Here is a 15,742-nt window from a genome sequence, read left to right on the forward strand (position 1 = left end):
AAGATTAATGTCATGTAGACAAGTAAGAAGCATGCTGAGTTGACTATCACATTACGGATATTTAACCAAAGTTATCTTCCTTACTGCTTTCTTGAGTAAGGAAAGACTGGGACATTTGAGAAGATTGATTTCCCAGGTATTTCAGGGGCATACTGTATTTTGAAAATGGTGCTGATAATAGTTTTGGTTTTTAACTCTACATGTTTTGGTTATTAACTCTACATGTGCAAGAATAGTTTTCTCCAGTCCTTACCTACTGGAAAATTAATAAGGATATTTTAACCATAATAACTTTATTAACATTGTCTCTATGGATGGAGTCTTCAGGCTTCTGAAATTCATGGTCCATTATTTTCTAGTAATAAACATGCCATCTTTCATTCTTTGGCTTATTTCTTGAACCTCATATGTTGCTTCTCTGGAAGTTACTAATTGCTAGTAATGTCAAACATCTTTTTTTGAAAGTTTATTAGACATTTGAGCAAACATTGCTTATTCATATATTTTGCCCACTTTTCAGATAGACCATTTATATTTTTCTTATTGTTTTGTGATTCTCCATATATTTGGAAAGCAAATCTTCTGTTACACACATCGAAGATAGTATCTTCCCAGTTTATTTTCACTTTATTTACTCTGTGTGTGTGTTTTTCCTACAAAGAGGTTTAGAATGTGCACACACTCAAATTTGACTTTAGGCTTTTCTTATCTGGCTCTTTTCGAGCCTTATTTAAGAAATGCCTTTACCTCAATGTGATGAGAAGTCTTGTGTTTTCTTCAACAGCATCACAAAATATATATTGTGTGTGCGATGTGAGATAACGATTCAATATTGTAATTCCTCATATATAAGTGTCTGAACACTTTTCCTGTTCAGCCATCCTTTCCTTGTGATGTATAATGTAACTTTGATCAGATACCATGCTTTTATTTCTGTTTCCATACTCTATTATTAGTTAATTTTTCTCTGTGACACTATCATATCATTATATAATAATATGTTACATACATAATAAACTCATTATATATATTTATGTGAAGGATTGGTAAGCTAGGAAGAATAGTGGTTTCAAATAAACATTTTAAACTTACTTTGTATAATTTTGTCTTTATCCTTTGATGTAGATTTTAGGATCATCTTGTTAAGTTCTCCAGGAAAAGCCCTTTGAGATTTTGCTTGGAGTTTATAGACTAATTTGGCAAAACTGCCATCTTCATTTTATTGAATTCTTCCATTCAAAATATCATACATATCCGTAATTAATTATGTACTTTAAGTCTATCACTAAAGTTATAATGCTCTTTAAAGCATTATATATTTTTATTACATATTCTAAGTACTTTGTAGGTTTGTTATTATTAGAAATTATACTATTTTATTCAATGTTTTCCCCTTTGGATTATTACTGAAATAAAGAAATGAGGCTTTTGTATATGTTAACCTTATATTTAGAATCATTGCTAATTCTTATTTCTAATAGTTTTTGTATTATTTTTGATACCATACATAGACAATCATATTACTACAATATTGTATTGGCCTAAAACCCAATAAGTCAATGGAATGGAGGAAAGAATTTAAAAATGGACCAAATCATATTTGAACAAAGGATTTTTGACAAAGGCACAAAGGTCAATGAGTGGAGAAAGAATATAATTATGGAAAAACTAATATCCATGTGAAAAACATGAACTTTGAATCAGACCTTGTACCATATAAAAAATGATTCAAAAGAGGTTGTAGATATAAGTGCCCAAAGGCCAAACTATAAAATTTCTAGAAGAAAATATAGGACAAAGTCTTCTGATCTTGTTTGGAAAAGACTTCCTGGACGTGACACTAAAAGCATGATCCATGAAAGAGCAAATTAATAAATTGGATTTCAGCTACTGTATGCATACATCAAGATTTTCACATTGTGTACTTGAAATAAATTCACTGTATTGTGTGTCAGTATGTTCAACAATTCCATTTGCAGAGTGAATCCTGTTCTCTAAGAATTACAGATTCATTGTAACACCTCTGAAGATGTCCTTTCTCAGTAGTAGTGGGCAAAGATGCCCACTTAATAAGCTAAGATTTTTGTTTAATCCAAATCTCCTTTACTGTACTGTAGACATTTTACTCTCCCTTTAAAAAGATGTTAACCCTGAGTAAGGTTGAGCACACCCGTGATCCCAATGATTGAGGAGGATGAGGCAGAGGGATTGCAAGTTTGAGGCCAATCTCAGCAAGTCAGTGAGACCCTATCTCAAAATAAAACATAAAAAGGGATGGGGATGCAGCTCAGTGGTAGAAATCTGGAAGTCCAATTCCCAATACCATCAATAAATAAATAAATAGAAAAAGAAAGAGGTGGGGTCCGGGGGAGGAGATATTAACCTCTCACCTTGCTTATTTAACTTTGGGTGGTGTAACTTTATGTGTTTGGGGTTTTTTATAGGCTGACCCCAAAGTTGGGAGATGGAGAGCAAATACAGAGAAATGCTGTTACTGAGGGGCCTGGATAACATCACTGATGAGGAACTGGATAGGTTCAAGTTCTTTATTCCAGATGAATTCACGATTGCCAAGAGCAAACTGCAGACTGCAAACAGGACAGAGTTAGCCAACTTGCTGATTCAAAATGCCGGTGTGGTGCCTGCGGTGACTAAGACCATACGTATCTTCCAGAGGCTGAATTACATGCACGTGGCAAAAAGTCTTCAGGACGAGAAGGCGAAAGGTACATGGAGTTCTTCACCTTTTCTGGCATCAGAGGGAGAAGACCCCGGGGCACATTGAGATTTGTTTGCTAGCACAGATGTCCATTTGACCCCTTTTACTGATAATTGCTAGAAGCGGTTTTTAGAAATTCCACCAATGCAGCCCAGCATGAGTGTGCCACCTCTGGTTCCAGACCTCAGAACTGCCGCTCACTATTTTCTCATGTTCCCTTTGCCCATCTTTACCTCTGGGCCACTTGCAGTGACCAAACACACAGGATGGTTGGCAGTAGTGCTTCAGACTGTATCACGTGGTCTCACACTTTACTGAAGCACACTATAGCCCTGGAAAGCCATAAACCGGGGCATCAGGCACCTCTGCCTCTCCTCACAGGTGCTGCATCTCCCCTGGGCCAGCCTGCCAGGGTCCCAGACTGTCTGTCTTTCTTCAAGAAAGACCCTGTCCTTCTAGTCCAGGGATTCTTCTGTCTCCTCTTCATCTCCAATGACAAGATACATTTCCCAGGACACCATGATTTATATTATTCAGTGAACTATTGATCAGTCTGTAAGAAATATCTCCTTGTCATTTAAGCTCCTGATTGTTGCGTAAGAACAACTGATACATCCTGGCTTTATTGACAAAATGACTTAAGAAAAAAAAAGGTCAACCAAAGATGATCTCATCCAAAGACTCTCCAAAACGAAAGACACCAAAAGTAGTAGTTTTAAGATTCTAATATAGTATTTGTTTGTGGGTACAATGTGAATAACATAGTTTCTCATATGTGATTTCTATGAAGGCTAAATGAGGCCCATTTAAGTGATGATATAAATGTACAGATATGAACTTTTATCTAAGGCACTTTAGAGAAAGGATTGGTTGTGCGGCCAGGCCTTCTATTTTCCTTGGATTGTTGAAATTAGGAGGTGTACTTCTTAGATATGGCCACTAGGTGACAGTAATGGCACACAGTTGCTCCACGAAACCAATTGCCCTGCTTCTTTGAATGTGGACAAACATAGACTGTTAGTATGTTTTCATCTGCTCCATCTCACCCCAATGAAAAATTCATTCCTCTTGCCTGGCATGGTGGCACATACCTGCAATACACCTTACTTGTGAGGTTGGAAGGATTGCAATTTTGAGGTCACCCTGGGCAACTTAGTTACACCCTCCAGCAACTTTGAGTCTGTCAAAATAATAATAAAAGGACAGAACCCTCCCCTCCTCCTAACCCTCATTCTTCCCTTTGGCTCAGGGAACTTCAAATTCCTCTATCCACAATCTTTACTCCTTACTCCAGTTTGCTTTTCTAATGATCCTGAAATTGGATTACCTCAATTAGCTAAAAATGATCCACAGTGGTCCCAGCCTAGAAATCTAGGAATGACTGGCAGCTTCGTATGCTGTGTGAGAAATCAATTAAGTTCCTTTATAAGTCAAAATTCTATCCATAGTTGTCTTTAGGCCTACTTTAAATGTGCCAGATTTATTTGTGCCCCTTACCTCTCCTATGTTTGGGGATCAGTTTTGTGTTTTTCTTTGTAAATTTCATCCTCTGTCATGTGTTTTTGTTTGTTGAATGTTACACCAAGGGTCTGCATGCTTCTGCATGCTTCTACTGCTTGGAAGGTAGGGGATATTTGAAAGATTCTTAGTATTATTATTTTTGTTGTTATTGTGTGTGTGTGTGTGTGGGGGGGGTTATTGGGCATTGAACCCAGGAACATTCTACTAACACTCTACCCATCCTTTTTAATTTTGAAACAAGATCTCACTAAGTTGCTGGGGCTGACCTCAAACTTGTGATCCTCCTGCCTGCCGCAGTCTGGCTGGGCTAAATAACTGAGAGGTGACAAGCAACTTGAAGGTTGAAGCGGGAACTAGTTTATTGCAAGTGAACTCAGCAGGAACTGAGCGAGAACTGAAAGTAGCGGGCACCCGAGATGGCAGGAGCCGCCTCTCTGCCTGACAGCAGAGGTTTATATACCTAACTAATTACACACAACTTGACTCAATTAGCGTCATCTAGATACAGCAGTCAGCCAATAAGGAATCCTCATCATCTTGGTGGCTCGCTGGCGTTGCTTCACAAACCACTCCTCCTGGCAAGCTGCCAGGCCCCATCTTGACTTGATTTGCATCCCCAACACCTGCCTCAGCCTCCTGAGTATCTGGGATTACAGGCATGCACCACTGCACCTAGCTTGCTGAAGGAATCTTTAGTGACTCAGAGTCAATGGTTAGGAGATAGAGAGGCTTTGGGGGGAAGAAAGATGAAGACTAAGAAGGATACTTAAGCATGATAAAAGGAAGCTGAGAGAGAACATGATCAAAGTCTGCAAAAGTCATGTCAGATGAAAATAGAGGTTGAAAATGGTAAATCAAATAGATGAAAATGTGAACCTGATGATTAAGGAATGTAAGAGATGTGTAGTGGGCAGATGTGTTCTTTGACAAACATTTCCTTGGTCCCCTATGAATGAGATGAAAGATGGCTGATGTGATGGGCAGGAGGACATGTGGAGTCCTTTGACCTTCCTGACCCTTTTCTCTCCTCTACGGTCTGGTCCGCTTTGAAAGGGGGACTTTCATCTACACACCTCTCTGAAACCAGTTTCATGGAACTCACTTACCGTGGGAAGGTCACTTCAACTTCTGGGGCAGAGGTCCCCCTGTGATCTCCCTGTCAGAGGGTCCAGTCCTTCCTGCTGTTTGAAATGTAGCGACAGAGAACTTACTGCAGCAGAAGACAGCTCATTCTGCGGTGAGCCGTGATAACTATTCTTCTTTCCCATAAAATCAAAGTGACCTTTTGACTTCAGCCTAGAACTGCTCAAGTTCCGTCAGGAACAACATCCAGTGATTTCTCATGCCCTCTTCTTCCTGAGAGAGCCTTAAATAATTGAACGGAATCATCTTGATAGATATATGGTCATTTTAAAACCAGAGCCCAAAGTTGCCTGAGTAAAATATAATCTGACCCTAGGCCTGGGGTATCCAAGCCAGACCCTAAGGCTGCATGATGGTGACACTGTGAGGAGCTGGCATGCCATCCACCTGTCTATCCATCCACCCTTTCTCTAATATTGATTGAATTCCTGGTAGGCGCCAAGAATCCTTCTAGATCTGGTGATAAAGCAGAGAGATAACAAGTAAATGAGAAGTTCGGTTGTGCTGTTGTTTATTCAGGAACATGTTGTAGAATTTCCGCATATTCCTGAATATCCTAAAATTATTTTCGTGTTTTTGGTTTTTGGTTTCTAGGTGGTCGGTTCTGCTGTTTCACTGCTTGGCATCTGTATTTGGGCAGAGCCACAGGCTGGGTTGGAAGCTGAGAAAGTGGGAAAAGTTGTTGGGGTTGCTTTGGGGTCATCCAACTGGGAAAGCCATAAGCCATGCTCCAAAGATATATGAGATCTCAGACTTGCTTCCTTGCCTGGGTCCAGCACAAGTTCAGATTGTGCTCCAAAGCTGGGTGGCACCACTCCTTAACCACTAGGACTGGAGCGGCCAGATGTTCTCCTCTGCAGATGTGCAGGGACACAGGCCGGGTGGTGGGTGGGGTCAGCTGCTCAACTGCTTGTGTCTGGCAAGGCCAGATGCTCCCCTGCAGAGGTTTCTGTGGAAGTCGGCTTGCGTCTTCGCGTGGGGAAGCATTATGCTGAGGTCTGAGGTTAGGCAGCTTCCCTCCACAGGTGTGCATACACGTGCACTTACCTGTATTGTGGGGAAGACCATGGCTGGGTGGGAAAGCTGGTTAGAGAACTGAAAACCATCAGACCAGCTGGGCACCGGGGCACACACTGATAAGCCCCTCCACCCAGGAGGGGAGGAAGGACAATCGCAAGTTCCAGGCCACCCTGGGCAATTTTTTGAGAGCCCCCATCTCAAAGTTAAAAAAAATAAAAAGGACTGGGGATATGGTTTAGTGAGAGAGAGAGCACCCCTGGGTTCAACCCTCAGTACCACAAACAAGAAACAAAAAACAAAACAAAAACCCAACAGACCTATTGATCATGTTTTCTGCAAAACAATGCTGTTGGGACCTCTCTCTGGTTTGGAGCCTCCATTGGCCAGAACGTAGGGTCACCAAGATCTGTGTGCTGATCCCTGTGATACCCACCCCCTTCTTTCTTTCTAAGTGGGCCTCCCGGGTGGTCTATCACTGCCAGTGCCTCCAGTGTTCCTCGAGACCTAAGTGAGCCTCCTGCAGAGCTTCCCAGGATGCTGGGGACCAAATGCTCCCCATGCCTCTTTTCTCCTTGCAGCACCCGTGGGTCCAGGGGAATTCCGTCTGAGTGGTGCTGGGCTGCCTCGGGAGAGGGGTGGCATGGGAACAGTGAGACCATTCCTCTTTCCTTCCAGTGGAACTTTTCTCAGTTCTGTGGTCCCAGAAGGAGCCTTGGCTGCACTCCCAGGTGGCTGCAAAAGTCTCCTTGTATGTGACGGCTGTGAGGCGGACTTCTGTGAGGCCAGCCGGATCCGGGAAGCTCTTGGTCACCCCTCCTGCTAGGGTCCTTCTTCTTATTTTGTTCCTGAGAGATAATGCTGTTTAAATTTCTCAGCCAACTTTGTCCCTCTTCTGGTTAATATGTCCTTTTTTTAAAATTTTTTTTTTAATAGTTGATGATAAGTATATGGGAAATAAAAAGACCAAAGAAGCAAGTCTGACAAAAAGGAAAAGTCTAACTGAAGTGGGTTCTGTGGCCTCCGCAGTCAGCGGCAATGATGCTGGCCAGCACCGGGTGGCACCAGCAGTCTCTCCTCCTGGGAAGGTAGGACGGCGTGAGCAGAGTGGCCTTCATCCTTCTGAGAGTACCCTCTAGTCACTGTCCCTGTCCTTCCCTACCTGAGGATCTCTGTTCTTTATCTCACAGCTTGCAATTAAGGAAAGACAGTCTATCACATGAAAATTGTTCCTAGGTTACAAAAAGAAAACTGGACTCAAAAATACTTATGGAGTTTCTAATCTCTAACATGCTCTGGACATTTTAACCCCTTGTTAGACTGGATCCCATCAGAAGAAAACTCAGTCATTTTCAGGAAGTATATATATTTTTTTATTGGTTGTTCAAAACATTACAATGCTCCTGACATATCATATTTCATACATTTGATTCAAGTGGGTTATGAACTCCCAGTTTTCCCCCGAATACAGATTGCAGAATCACATCGGTTACACATCCACATTTATACATACTGCCATACTAGTGTCTGTTGTATTCTGCTGCCTTTCCTATCCCCTTCCCATCCTCCTTCCCCTCCCCTCCCCTTCCCATCTTCTCTCTCTACCCCATCTACTGTAATTCAAATATTTTAGAATGCTTTCAGTATTCATGCCCATGAGGAAGTAAAAGAAATAGTGTGGGGACAATTTCAAGTTCAGTACCTTCAGTCCGTCCCACAGAGCACTTAGGAGCCGAGGACGCCCACAGACAGGAACAGTTACTATACACCGGTGGTCACCAGATAAAATAAAAAAATAAAATTCAATTTCTGGCATATTTAAGACAAAGAAAGTGCTCAAAGGAAAACAAAAACAAAACCCCCAAATCTACCAAACATGCAGTTTTGTCTCCCGTGAAGTAGGAATCTTAATTTTACAGATGTGTGAGCTATAGAAATTGATGGAATGTTTTCCATTCTCTTTGCCCAGAGCAGCCACTTCTTCTGGGTTTGGCCTAGAAACTTCTGAAGTTGTCAGGGAAACAATATGGAGATATAAGTAGTGCATTTCAGAAGTTGGTCATTAAAATTACTTAGTCTGGGAAGACCTAACTAAAGGTACCCGGACCAAAGACAAGAAATTTTGTATTGGGCCTCAGGGAAGCTGATGTTTTCCTGCACTGGTCCAAACGGAGTCTGTGGGTACTGTCCGTCAGGTCCCCTTATGGACCCATGTGCCAGGTCCCACCAGAGATCCAATTCAGACACATTTGCACTTGGTCTTATATAGTTCTTCCCCATCCCCTACATTTTCCTTCGGCTTTGGAGAGCATATTGCTTTTTAAAAGTAACATTTGCTTCTAAAACAGACACAAAGAATCTCATATCTCTGTTAATTTCAAAAACCAAAAACCATAGACATGACAATAAAATTACTTAAGATCATGTCACCTAGAAAACAACATATGTGATATCGGTAAATATTTCTGTGGAGTGTGAGTATTATTTAATTGTTGATTTTGCCAATAAGAAAAACATTGTACATTCTGTTTCGGACTTCATCCTTTGTTAAATCAATTATAACCATTTACCATTTATTCTTCTAAAGCATTTTTAATATTTGCATAGTAATCTATGATGTGATTATACATACTTATTTAATCAAATTCCTTGTTTTTGGAATTTATTTTTATTTGTTTTAAATGCAATGTGATAGTTTATAAACAGCAAGATCCTATTATCCAAAGATCAAATTCTTTTCAGTATTACTACTTTTCTGAGATGCTTAAGATTTTACTGTAGTAAAAATAAACAACCCTGTTCAGTCCTTGCCGTTTAATAACAGGGATATGTTCTGAGAGACATATCTGTCATTAGTGGACTTTATTATTGTGTGAACATCATGAAGTGTACTTACACAAAAATAGACTGTGTGTGCCAATCAGTCTTCTCTCTCTCTTTTTTTTTTTTTTGCATTTAAATGATTTCAAATTTTTGTAATTAAAAACAACAATAATTTTTTTAAGGTAAACCGTAGTGTACCATTCAGTATTTCTAGGGGTTAATTCATAAAGGTAGACTTGATTCTCCTTTTTAATTAGCCTTTAATTTATTTGTAACATCTCTGTCCTAGGTCTCTCTCTTTATTCACATTTAATTTAATGTGTACTTTTATTATTACTATCCCTAGGAATTTGGGGAGACTTGTCAGATCACTGAGCTCCCTCACCTTCATACCAGAGTAAAATGAATATTCAGGACAATATTGGATAGAGCACAAGGGCACCTTATGCCCCAATACAATCAGCAGAAGAAGACAAGAAGAGATTTACCCCTTTGCCTTGGCAATGCTGCATAAATCTGATGCACTCTACACACCCTTTAGATGAGAAAGCTGAGGATTCAGATTCAGGGAATCTATCTCCCAAGCTTGTTCCACTGGCCCATTTGAACACAGGACTTGAAATCGTTCTTTTGCATTCTCTTTCCTGTCCAGATAATTCTGAGTTCAAATCTCTTCCTAACCCCCTTCTATCTCTTCCTTTGGTTGCTCCTCTCTCGGGCTGGCTTCCTAAGGTTTAACACTAAGTGCCCCTTTACTCATGGCTGACATCTTTCTTCCATGGTCTTCAGCCTAAGCAGAAGCAGGTGACGGCCCAGCAGGAATCTGTCCGAGAAGAAGGGTTGCAGAAAGACCGCATCACAGTCCTGGTGCTGAAAGCAACGAAGCCCTTCGAGTTTGAGACCCAAGATGGAAGAAAGCAAGAGATGTTTCATGCTACTGTGGCGACGGAGAAGGAATTCTTTCTTGTCAAAGTTTTTAATATGCAGCTAAAAGATAAATTTGCCCCAAAGAGAACAATTATCATATCAAAATATTGTTGGCACAGTGGTTTTCTGGAGGTGAATAGTGCCTCACTGATAGTTGATGCTAAGTCTGATCAAGAGATTAATGTACCACCGCATATCATCAGGAAAGCTGGGGAAACACCAAAGATAAATAAGCTTCAGACTCAGCCCCTCGGGACAATAGTGAACGGGCTGTTTGCAATACAGAAGGTAAGTTCCTACGTATAGTTTTACATATTAATTAGTAAGAATAAGGTGTTCTCTAATCTGACCTTTAAATGGACTTTAGAAATTATTCAGTTCCATTTTTTTCTCTATTAGTAAAAATCTCAACAAATAAGCCCAAAGTTCTAGAGAGTTGCAGAGTTAATGTGCCAAAACTCAAAGGCAACCCCCTCCCCCAAATATTTTCATTCTCAAGAGGTTGTCATAAGCCTGTTTCAACTTCTTTTCATCCTTATTGCCTCTGGAGAAGGGCTACAATAGTGTTTACCCTTTGGGATATTTTCATGCTTTGTATGTACCATTGGTGTTTTAAGTGATAGTTATATTAATCCAATAAACTGGATTCACTGACCTGGAAGATCCATAAGTTAGGGCAGGATTAAGGAATTCTGACTAAATGAAGAAAATAGAAAGAAGAGTGTGCAGAGACGTATTAGAAGTGAGAAATCATAAAGGATTGTGTGCTGAGCCTCCGGGAACTTGCCTTGTGTGGCCACATTTTCTGGAAGGACCTGAATAAACACAGGAGGGAAGCGATAGCCCCTCATCCAGGGACCATAGCACAACCTCGGCCATCCTGGGTGAGCTGCAGACGAGCTGACAGGAGGAATCTGTCCTGGAAAATTCAAGCCCAAAATGACCTCAGATAGGAAAGCACTTTCTTTCTCTCAGTTTTGAGCTTTTAATCTGGCCATCCATCCACTCCTACATACTCATTTAGCCCATAAGATTATACCTCAACTACTATCAGTCTCTTGGGTGGCTGATCAACATCCTATTTCCTTTTGATCTAGACTTGATTGTGGATGATTTCTGGCCCTTGGTTTCTTACTCTTAATTAGACTCTTTTTCTAGGTCCTGCATCATTGGCTCATGCCTTTCCTGGATTTGTTACTATAAATGAGTCCCCTGCAATATCAGGATCTTCCTTTCCCCTTGCTGTCCTGGCTACTGGCCTTGGAGAAGCCTCAACTTTCCACTCATTAGTTTTTCCTCTGGGAGTCATCCTCCCCTGCCCCCCCCCCCCCAGCCAAGGAAGAGGGCTTTGGACTAGAAAAACCGGTTCAGGGGCAACGTGCTCCATTGAGTCAAGGCTGCCTCCTGTGTCTGAACTTGTTAGCATGGGTTAGATGTAAACCAACTGCTAGTGAAGCTGAAATTTTCCCTTACATTTCTTTCTGCCAAATGCTTCTGGCATGTCTGGTATCTGATTAATATGGCATCCCTTAATCAGCTTATCATACTGGGTGCTGGTTTTCTTTTTACAGAAAACAGAAAAAAGGGATCATGTACTGTTTGACGTCAGTGACAACACGGGGAGCATGGAAGTATTGGTGTTCAAAAAACAGAACCAAGTAAACTGCGAGGAAGGAGATAAACTTAGACTTACCTTCTTCGAACTGTCAAAAAGTGGAGAAAAGTTACAGCTGAAATCTGGAGTTCACAGCTTTATTACGGTAGGAACAACTTTAAGGAAAGTCAGCTGAGTGGGTGGTATTGAACAGGAAGATCATGATACGTAGCATGCCTGCATCTCACAGAACGGAGGAACCTCCCTCCCAGAAAATGCACATTTTAGACACAATGAAAAAGTCATGGGAAGAGACACCCTGGTTCTCACAGAGGTCCACACAGAGTTCCTTGATAACACCATGAGTCCAATGCAGACAGCTGGCCCAGAGTTGTACAGATCATCCTGGCAAATGCAGATAGAAGGAGTCACAGACCGTAAACACCTTGAAGACAGATTTCTGAGTCAGTCCAACCATCCCTGCATCTACCAGAGGTGTGCTACTGCCTCCACTTTGCTCCCTTCTCCGTGGCTTGGCTAGTTGCTGTCTGTCTTTGTAAGAGTTGGGCTGGAGCCTTGACAATACTGCACGCATGCCCTTGTTAAGTAGAAGTGTGTGTCTCAGAGCAGATGCACGTCAGGAGAGCAGTCCAGGAATGAATAATGTATTAGGAGGGAGGGAGGGAGATGGTACAAGAAAGGTCCATGTCAGGAGGACATAATCACTGGGAAGAGAAGAGAAGTAACTGATCAGCTGCCTATCAATCTGTTTAATTCTTTTCCATCCAGGTTGTTAAGGCCAAAAAGTAAAATAAATAAATAAATAAACAAAAAGGATCAATTGAACTCAGTTCGTCTAAGCAACATTTAATTGAAGAATCCCTGATGTACACTCTTCGACCAGATTGTGAGCTACCTGGGGGTACCAGTTCACAGGCTCCTTCCCACATCAAATTAGTGAAGATGTGATGATCACTGGATAAACAACTCCACAATACCAACATAACATCGTAATAAAAGTTATTTTCTCATTAATTAGAGTCCTGGTTTGGTTTGGGGAAGGGATAGGATTCTGCTATGTATATATATATGTATACTCAAGGATATTGCTGTTGTTCAATAAATATCTGCTGAAGGAATAAAATTATTAATAAGAATTTTTCACTATATGTCATTGTATAAGTCAATGTGAGTTAAGTATATATAAACTAAATACGTAAATTATCAAATCTAAAAGAACAAATATGAAAGGCTCATAGACATGAAGATTGTCAACTTCACTGATAATTTGAGAAATACAATTTCGTAATTACTAAAAAGGACTCTGCTTCCACTGAATATGTAGAGATTTGGAAAAGGCATTATTCCCACTTTTACAACAACAAAAATAAGGCCAGATATTCTGAAACATCACAAGGTTTTCTGAATCCACAAGAGAGTTGAGGTTGCAGAGCAAGCATCTAATTTAAAAAAAAAAAAATCTATCGAAAGATACTGCCAAGGAGACAGCAGATAGAAGCATTCTTGCAACCTCGGGCAGAGGGTGGACTCAAGATGCCCTATCAAATAGAAGAATTTGGCTAAAATTTGTAATAAGTTGAGGGTGATCAAGGTTGATGTTGGACTGGCATTAGAGTATGGAACTCCTGGGAACTGCAATCTTGAGAATTTGTACTCACTTGCAGGAACTACATGTATCATAGGATGGTCTTTAGAAAGATTGGGGACAGTCCTGGGGGAGGGAAAGATAAGCCACTGAGGGAAAGACATGAAGCCTTGACTAGATCCTTCCACAGAGAAAAAATATCTCTTGGGGAAGAAAAGCAAACTCTGCCATCTTTAGAGCACAGAAGCCTTTTTGTGAAATGGAAGACGTTTTTCGTCTGGAGGAAAGGAAGAAGTAGATTCTAGATCCAACGTCTGGAGGACATTTAGAATTAGGGAGAAAATCCTACCCCTAAGATTCAGAGACACAGTGCCTGCCAAAGACAGGCTGAACAGGCAATAGATTGCTCACCCTCGTAGTGAAAATGCGTGCAATTTATCACCAGGTAAAATCATCAGATCACAGGTAACTAGAGCTAACTGCTAGGGGAGTGACTAAGGGCATGGAAAGAGAAATTTCCTTAGGTTTGGTTGTAAAGGAAGACATGAAGCTGATACTGATGGAGGTATTGAGACACTGACACGGCATAGCTCTAGAAGAATTTTCCTCGTGTGGGGTGTAACCAACAACAATTGCAAACATGGCCTCTCATTTAGAATTACCAAACATCCATGGTAAAGTCATAGCAAAAGAAATTCCAGATACAATAGAGATGTACTGAAACTATCAAAGTATTTAAAAATCGATGGGCAGAAAACATCATCCAAAGGACGATATCAGAAGCAAAATGAAAACTGTGAGAAAGAATGAAATGAAAATGCTAGAAATGGAAAAAAAAAAAAACAGCTACAGAGATGCAGAATGCCCTCAGCAGGATCATCAGTGGACTTTATGTGGCCAAGGAATAAACTGATGAACCAAATATAGATCAATAAAAATTACTCAAATTAGAATACAAAGATAAAAAAGTGAAAATTTAAAAAACAGATTATGACAACCAAATGACATAGGATAACATCTCACAGGTTAAGATACTTGCATTTGGAGTCCCGGAAAGAGAACAGAAAGAAAATGAGGCATTTGAAATGAGATGAAAGTTGAATATCATTCAAAACTATATAATAGACACCAAAATTGGCACAGACCCAAGAATCTTAGAGAACATCAAGCAGAATAAGTAATAAAAATAATGGCATAAAATAGCAGTAAACCATTATATAGTTATAGATATCATGCATATATCATATTTGAACTCGTAAAAGGCAGATACAGTAAAAATCTTTTTTTTTTGGGTACCAGGGATTGAACCCAGGGGTGCTTAACCACTGAGCCATATCTCTATCCCTTTTTATTTTTTGATACAGGATCTCTCTAAGTTGCTTAGGGCCTCCGTAAATTACTGAGACTGGCCTCAAACTTGGGATCCTCATGCCTCATCCTCCTGAGCCCCTGGGATTTGTAGGCATGTGCCACTGCATCCAGCTAAAGCAAAACCTTAAAGGGAGTCAGTAAAAATGTCACATATAAACACAAACAAATGTAGAAATTATAGCAGACTTATTATCTGCAAATAGGTAAGCCAAAAAATTATGGATCAACATCTTTAAAGTTCTGTCAAACAAGAATCATAATCCCCATAAAGTATTAAAACATGCAAATAGAAGAGATTTTGAAACAAATATATCATTTATAGTGAAAATTAAAGCAAATGTTAAGAGTTTTAAGAAAATGAATGTAATATAGAAACTTGGATCTACATAATGGAAATTCAATGACAAATGGCATAACTGTAGTGAATGTAAGAATTCACTTATTCTTGTTATTTTTAAGTGCCCTAAAAGAAGATTGATGTTCAAAAAGCAAGGCCTGACCTTTTATGTCTATTAGGTTGTGCAGGACATATGGCCTCTGCTACAGCTGCTTAGGTCTGCACAGACTACAAAGCCATAGGTAGTATTTAAATAAATGAGCATATCTGTTTTCCAATAAAACTTTATTTATAGACTTCGATGTTTGAAATTCATATAATTTTCTATGTCACGCAGTATTATCCTTTTGATCTTTTACAAACATTTAAAATTAAAAAAAAATTAGCTTGTAGGCTGTTCAAAAACAGGCAATGAGCCAGACTTGGACAATGGTTTATAATTTGCTAATTCCTGGTCTCAAACAAAAATACTAGCAATGTATGGTGCATTTATATAACATCTAAAAGTACAATATATGGCAAGAATAGCACAAAATGTGAGCAGGAAGAATTAGCAGCATACTACTACAAAGGCCTTTATACAAAAATATGAACAACATAATATTATTTGAGATTGGATTTATAATTAAAGATGTATATTGTGAATCTTAAGACAATGACTAAAAGTATTGCAAGGGATATTTA

The 15,742-nt window shown here is 39.9% G+C and overlaps 1 protein-coding gene across 1 annotated transcript; it reads left to right on the forward strand.

Annotated features, from left to right (window-relative positions):
- The first annotated feature begins 2,448 nt into the window (after window positions 1-2,448).
- Window positions 2,449-12,554, forward strand: Aim2 (absent in melanoma 2). The gene is made up of 5 exons (XM_026407993.2): window positions 2,449-2,726; window positions 7,337-7,488; window positions 10,013-10,438; window positions 11,722-11,910; window positions 12,534-12,554. Exons 1-5 carry the CDS (start codon window positions 2,465-2,467, stop codon window positions 12,552-12,554), a joined length of 1,050 nt encoding a protein of 349 aa, XP_026263778.2. The 5' UTR covers window positions 2,449-2,464.
- The last annotated feature ends 3,188 nt before the right edge of the window (window positions 12,555-15,742 follow it).

Source organism: Urocitellus parryii, chromosome 11 (assembly GCF_045843805.1).
Source record: "Urocitellus parryii isolate mUroPar1 chromosome 11, mUroPar1.hap1, whole genome shotgun sequence".
Lineage (NCBI taxonomy): Eukaryota > Metazoa > Chordata > Mammalia > Rodentia > Sciuridae > Urocitellus > Urocitellus parryii.

Excerpts from the sequence above, each read along its gene's own strand:
- Aim2 (XM_026407993.2), top strand. The coding sequence starts at position 2,465 with ATGGAGAGCAAATACAGAGAAATGCTGTTACTGAGGGGCCTGGATAAC. Across the intron at positions 2,727-7,336 it reads TCAGGACGAGAAGGCGAAAG|TTGATGATAAGTATATGGGA; the intron begins GTACATGGAGTT and ends TTTTTTTAATAG. Across the intron at positions 7,489-10,012 it reads CAGTCTCTCCTCCTGGGAAG|CCTAAGCAGAAGCAGGTGAC; the intron begins GTAGGACGGCGT and ends CATGGTCTTCAG.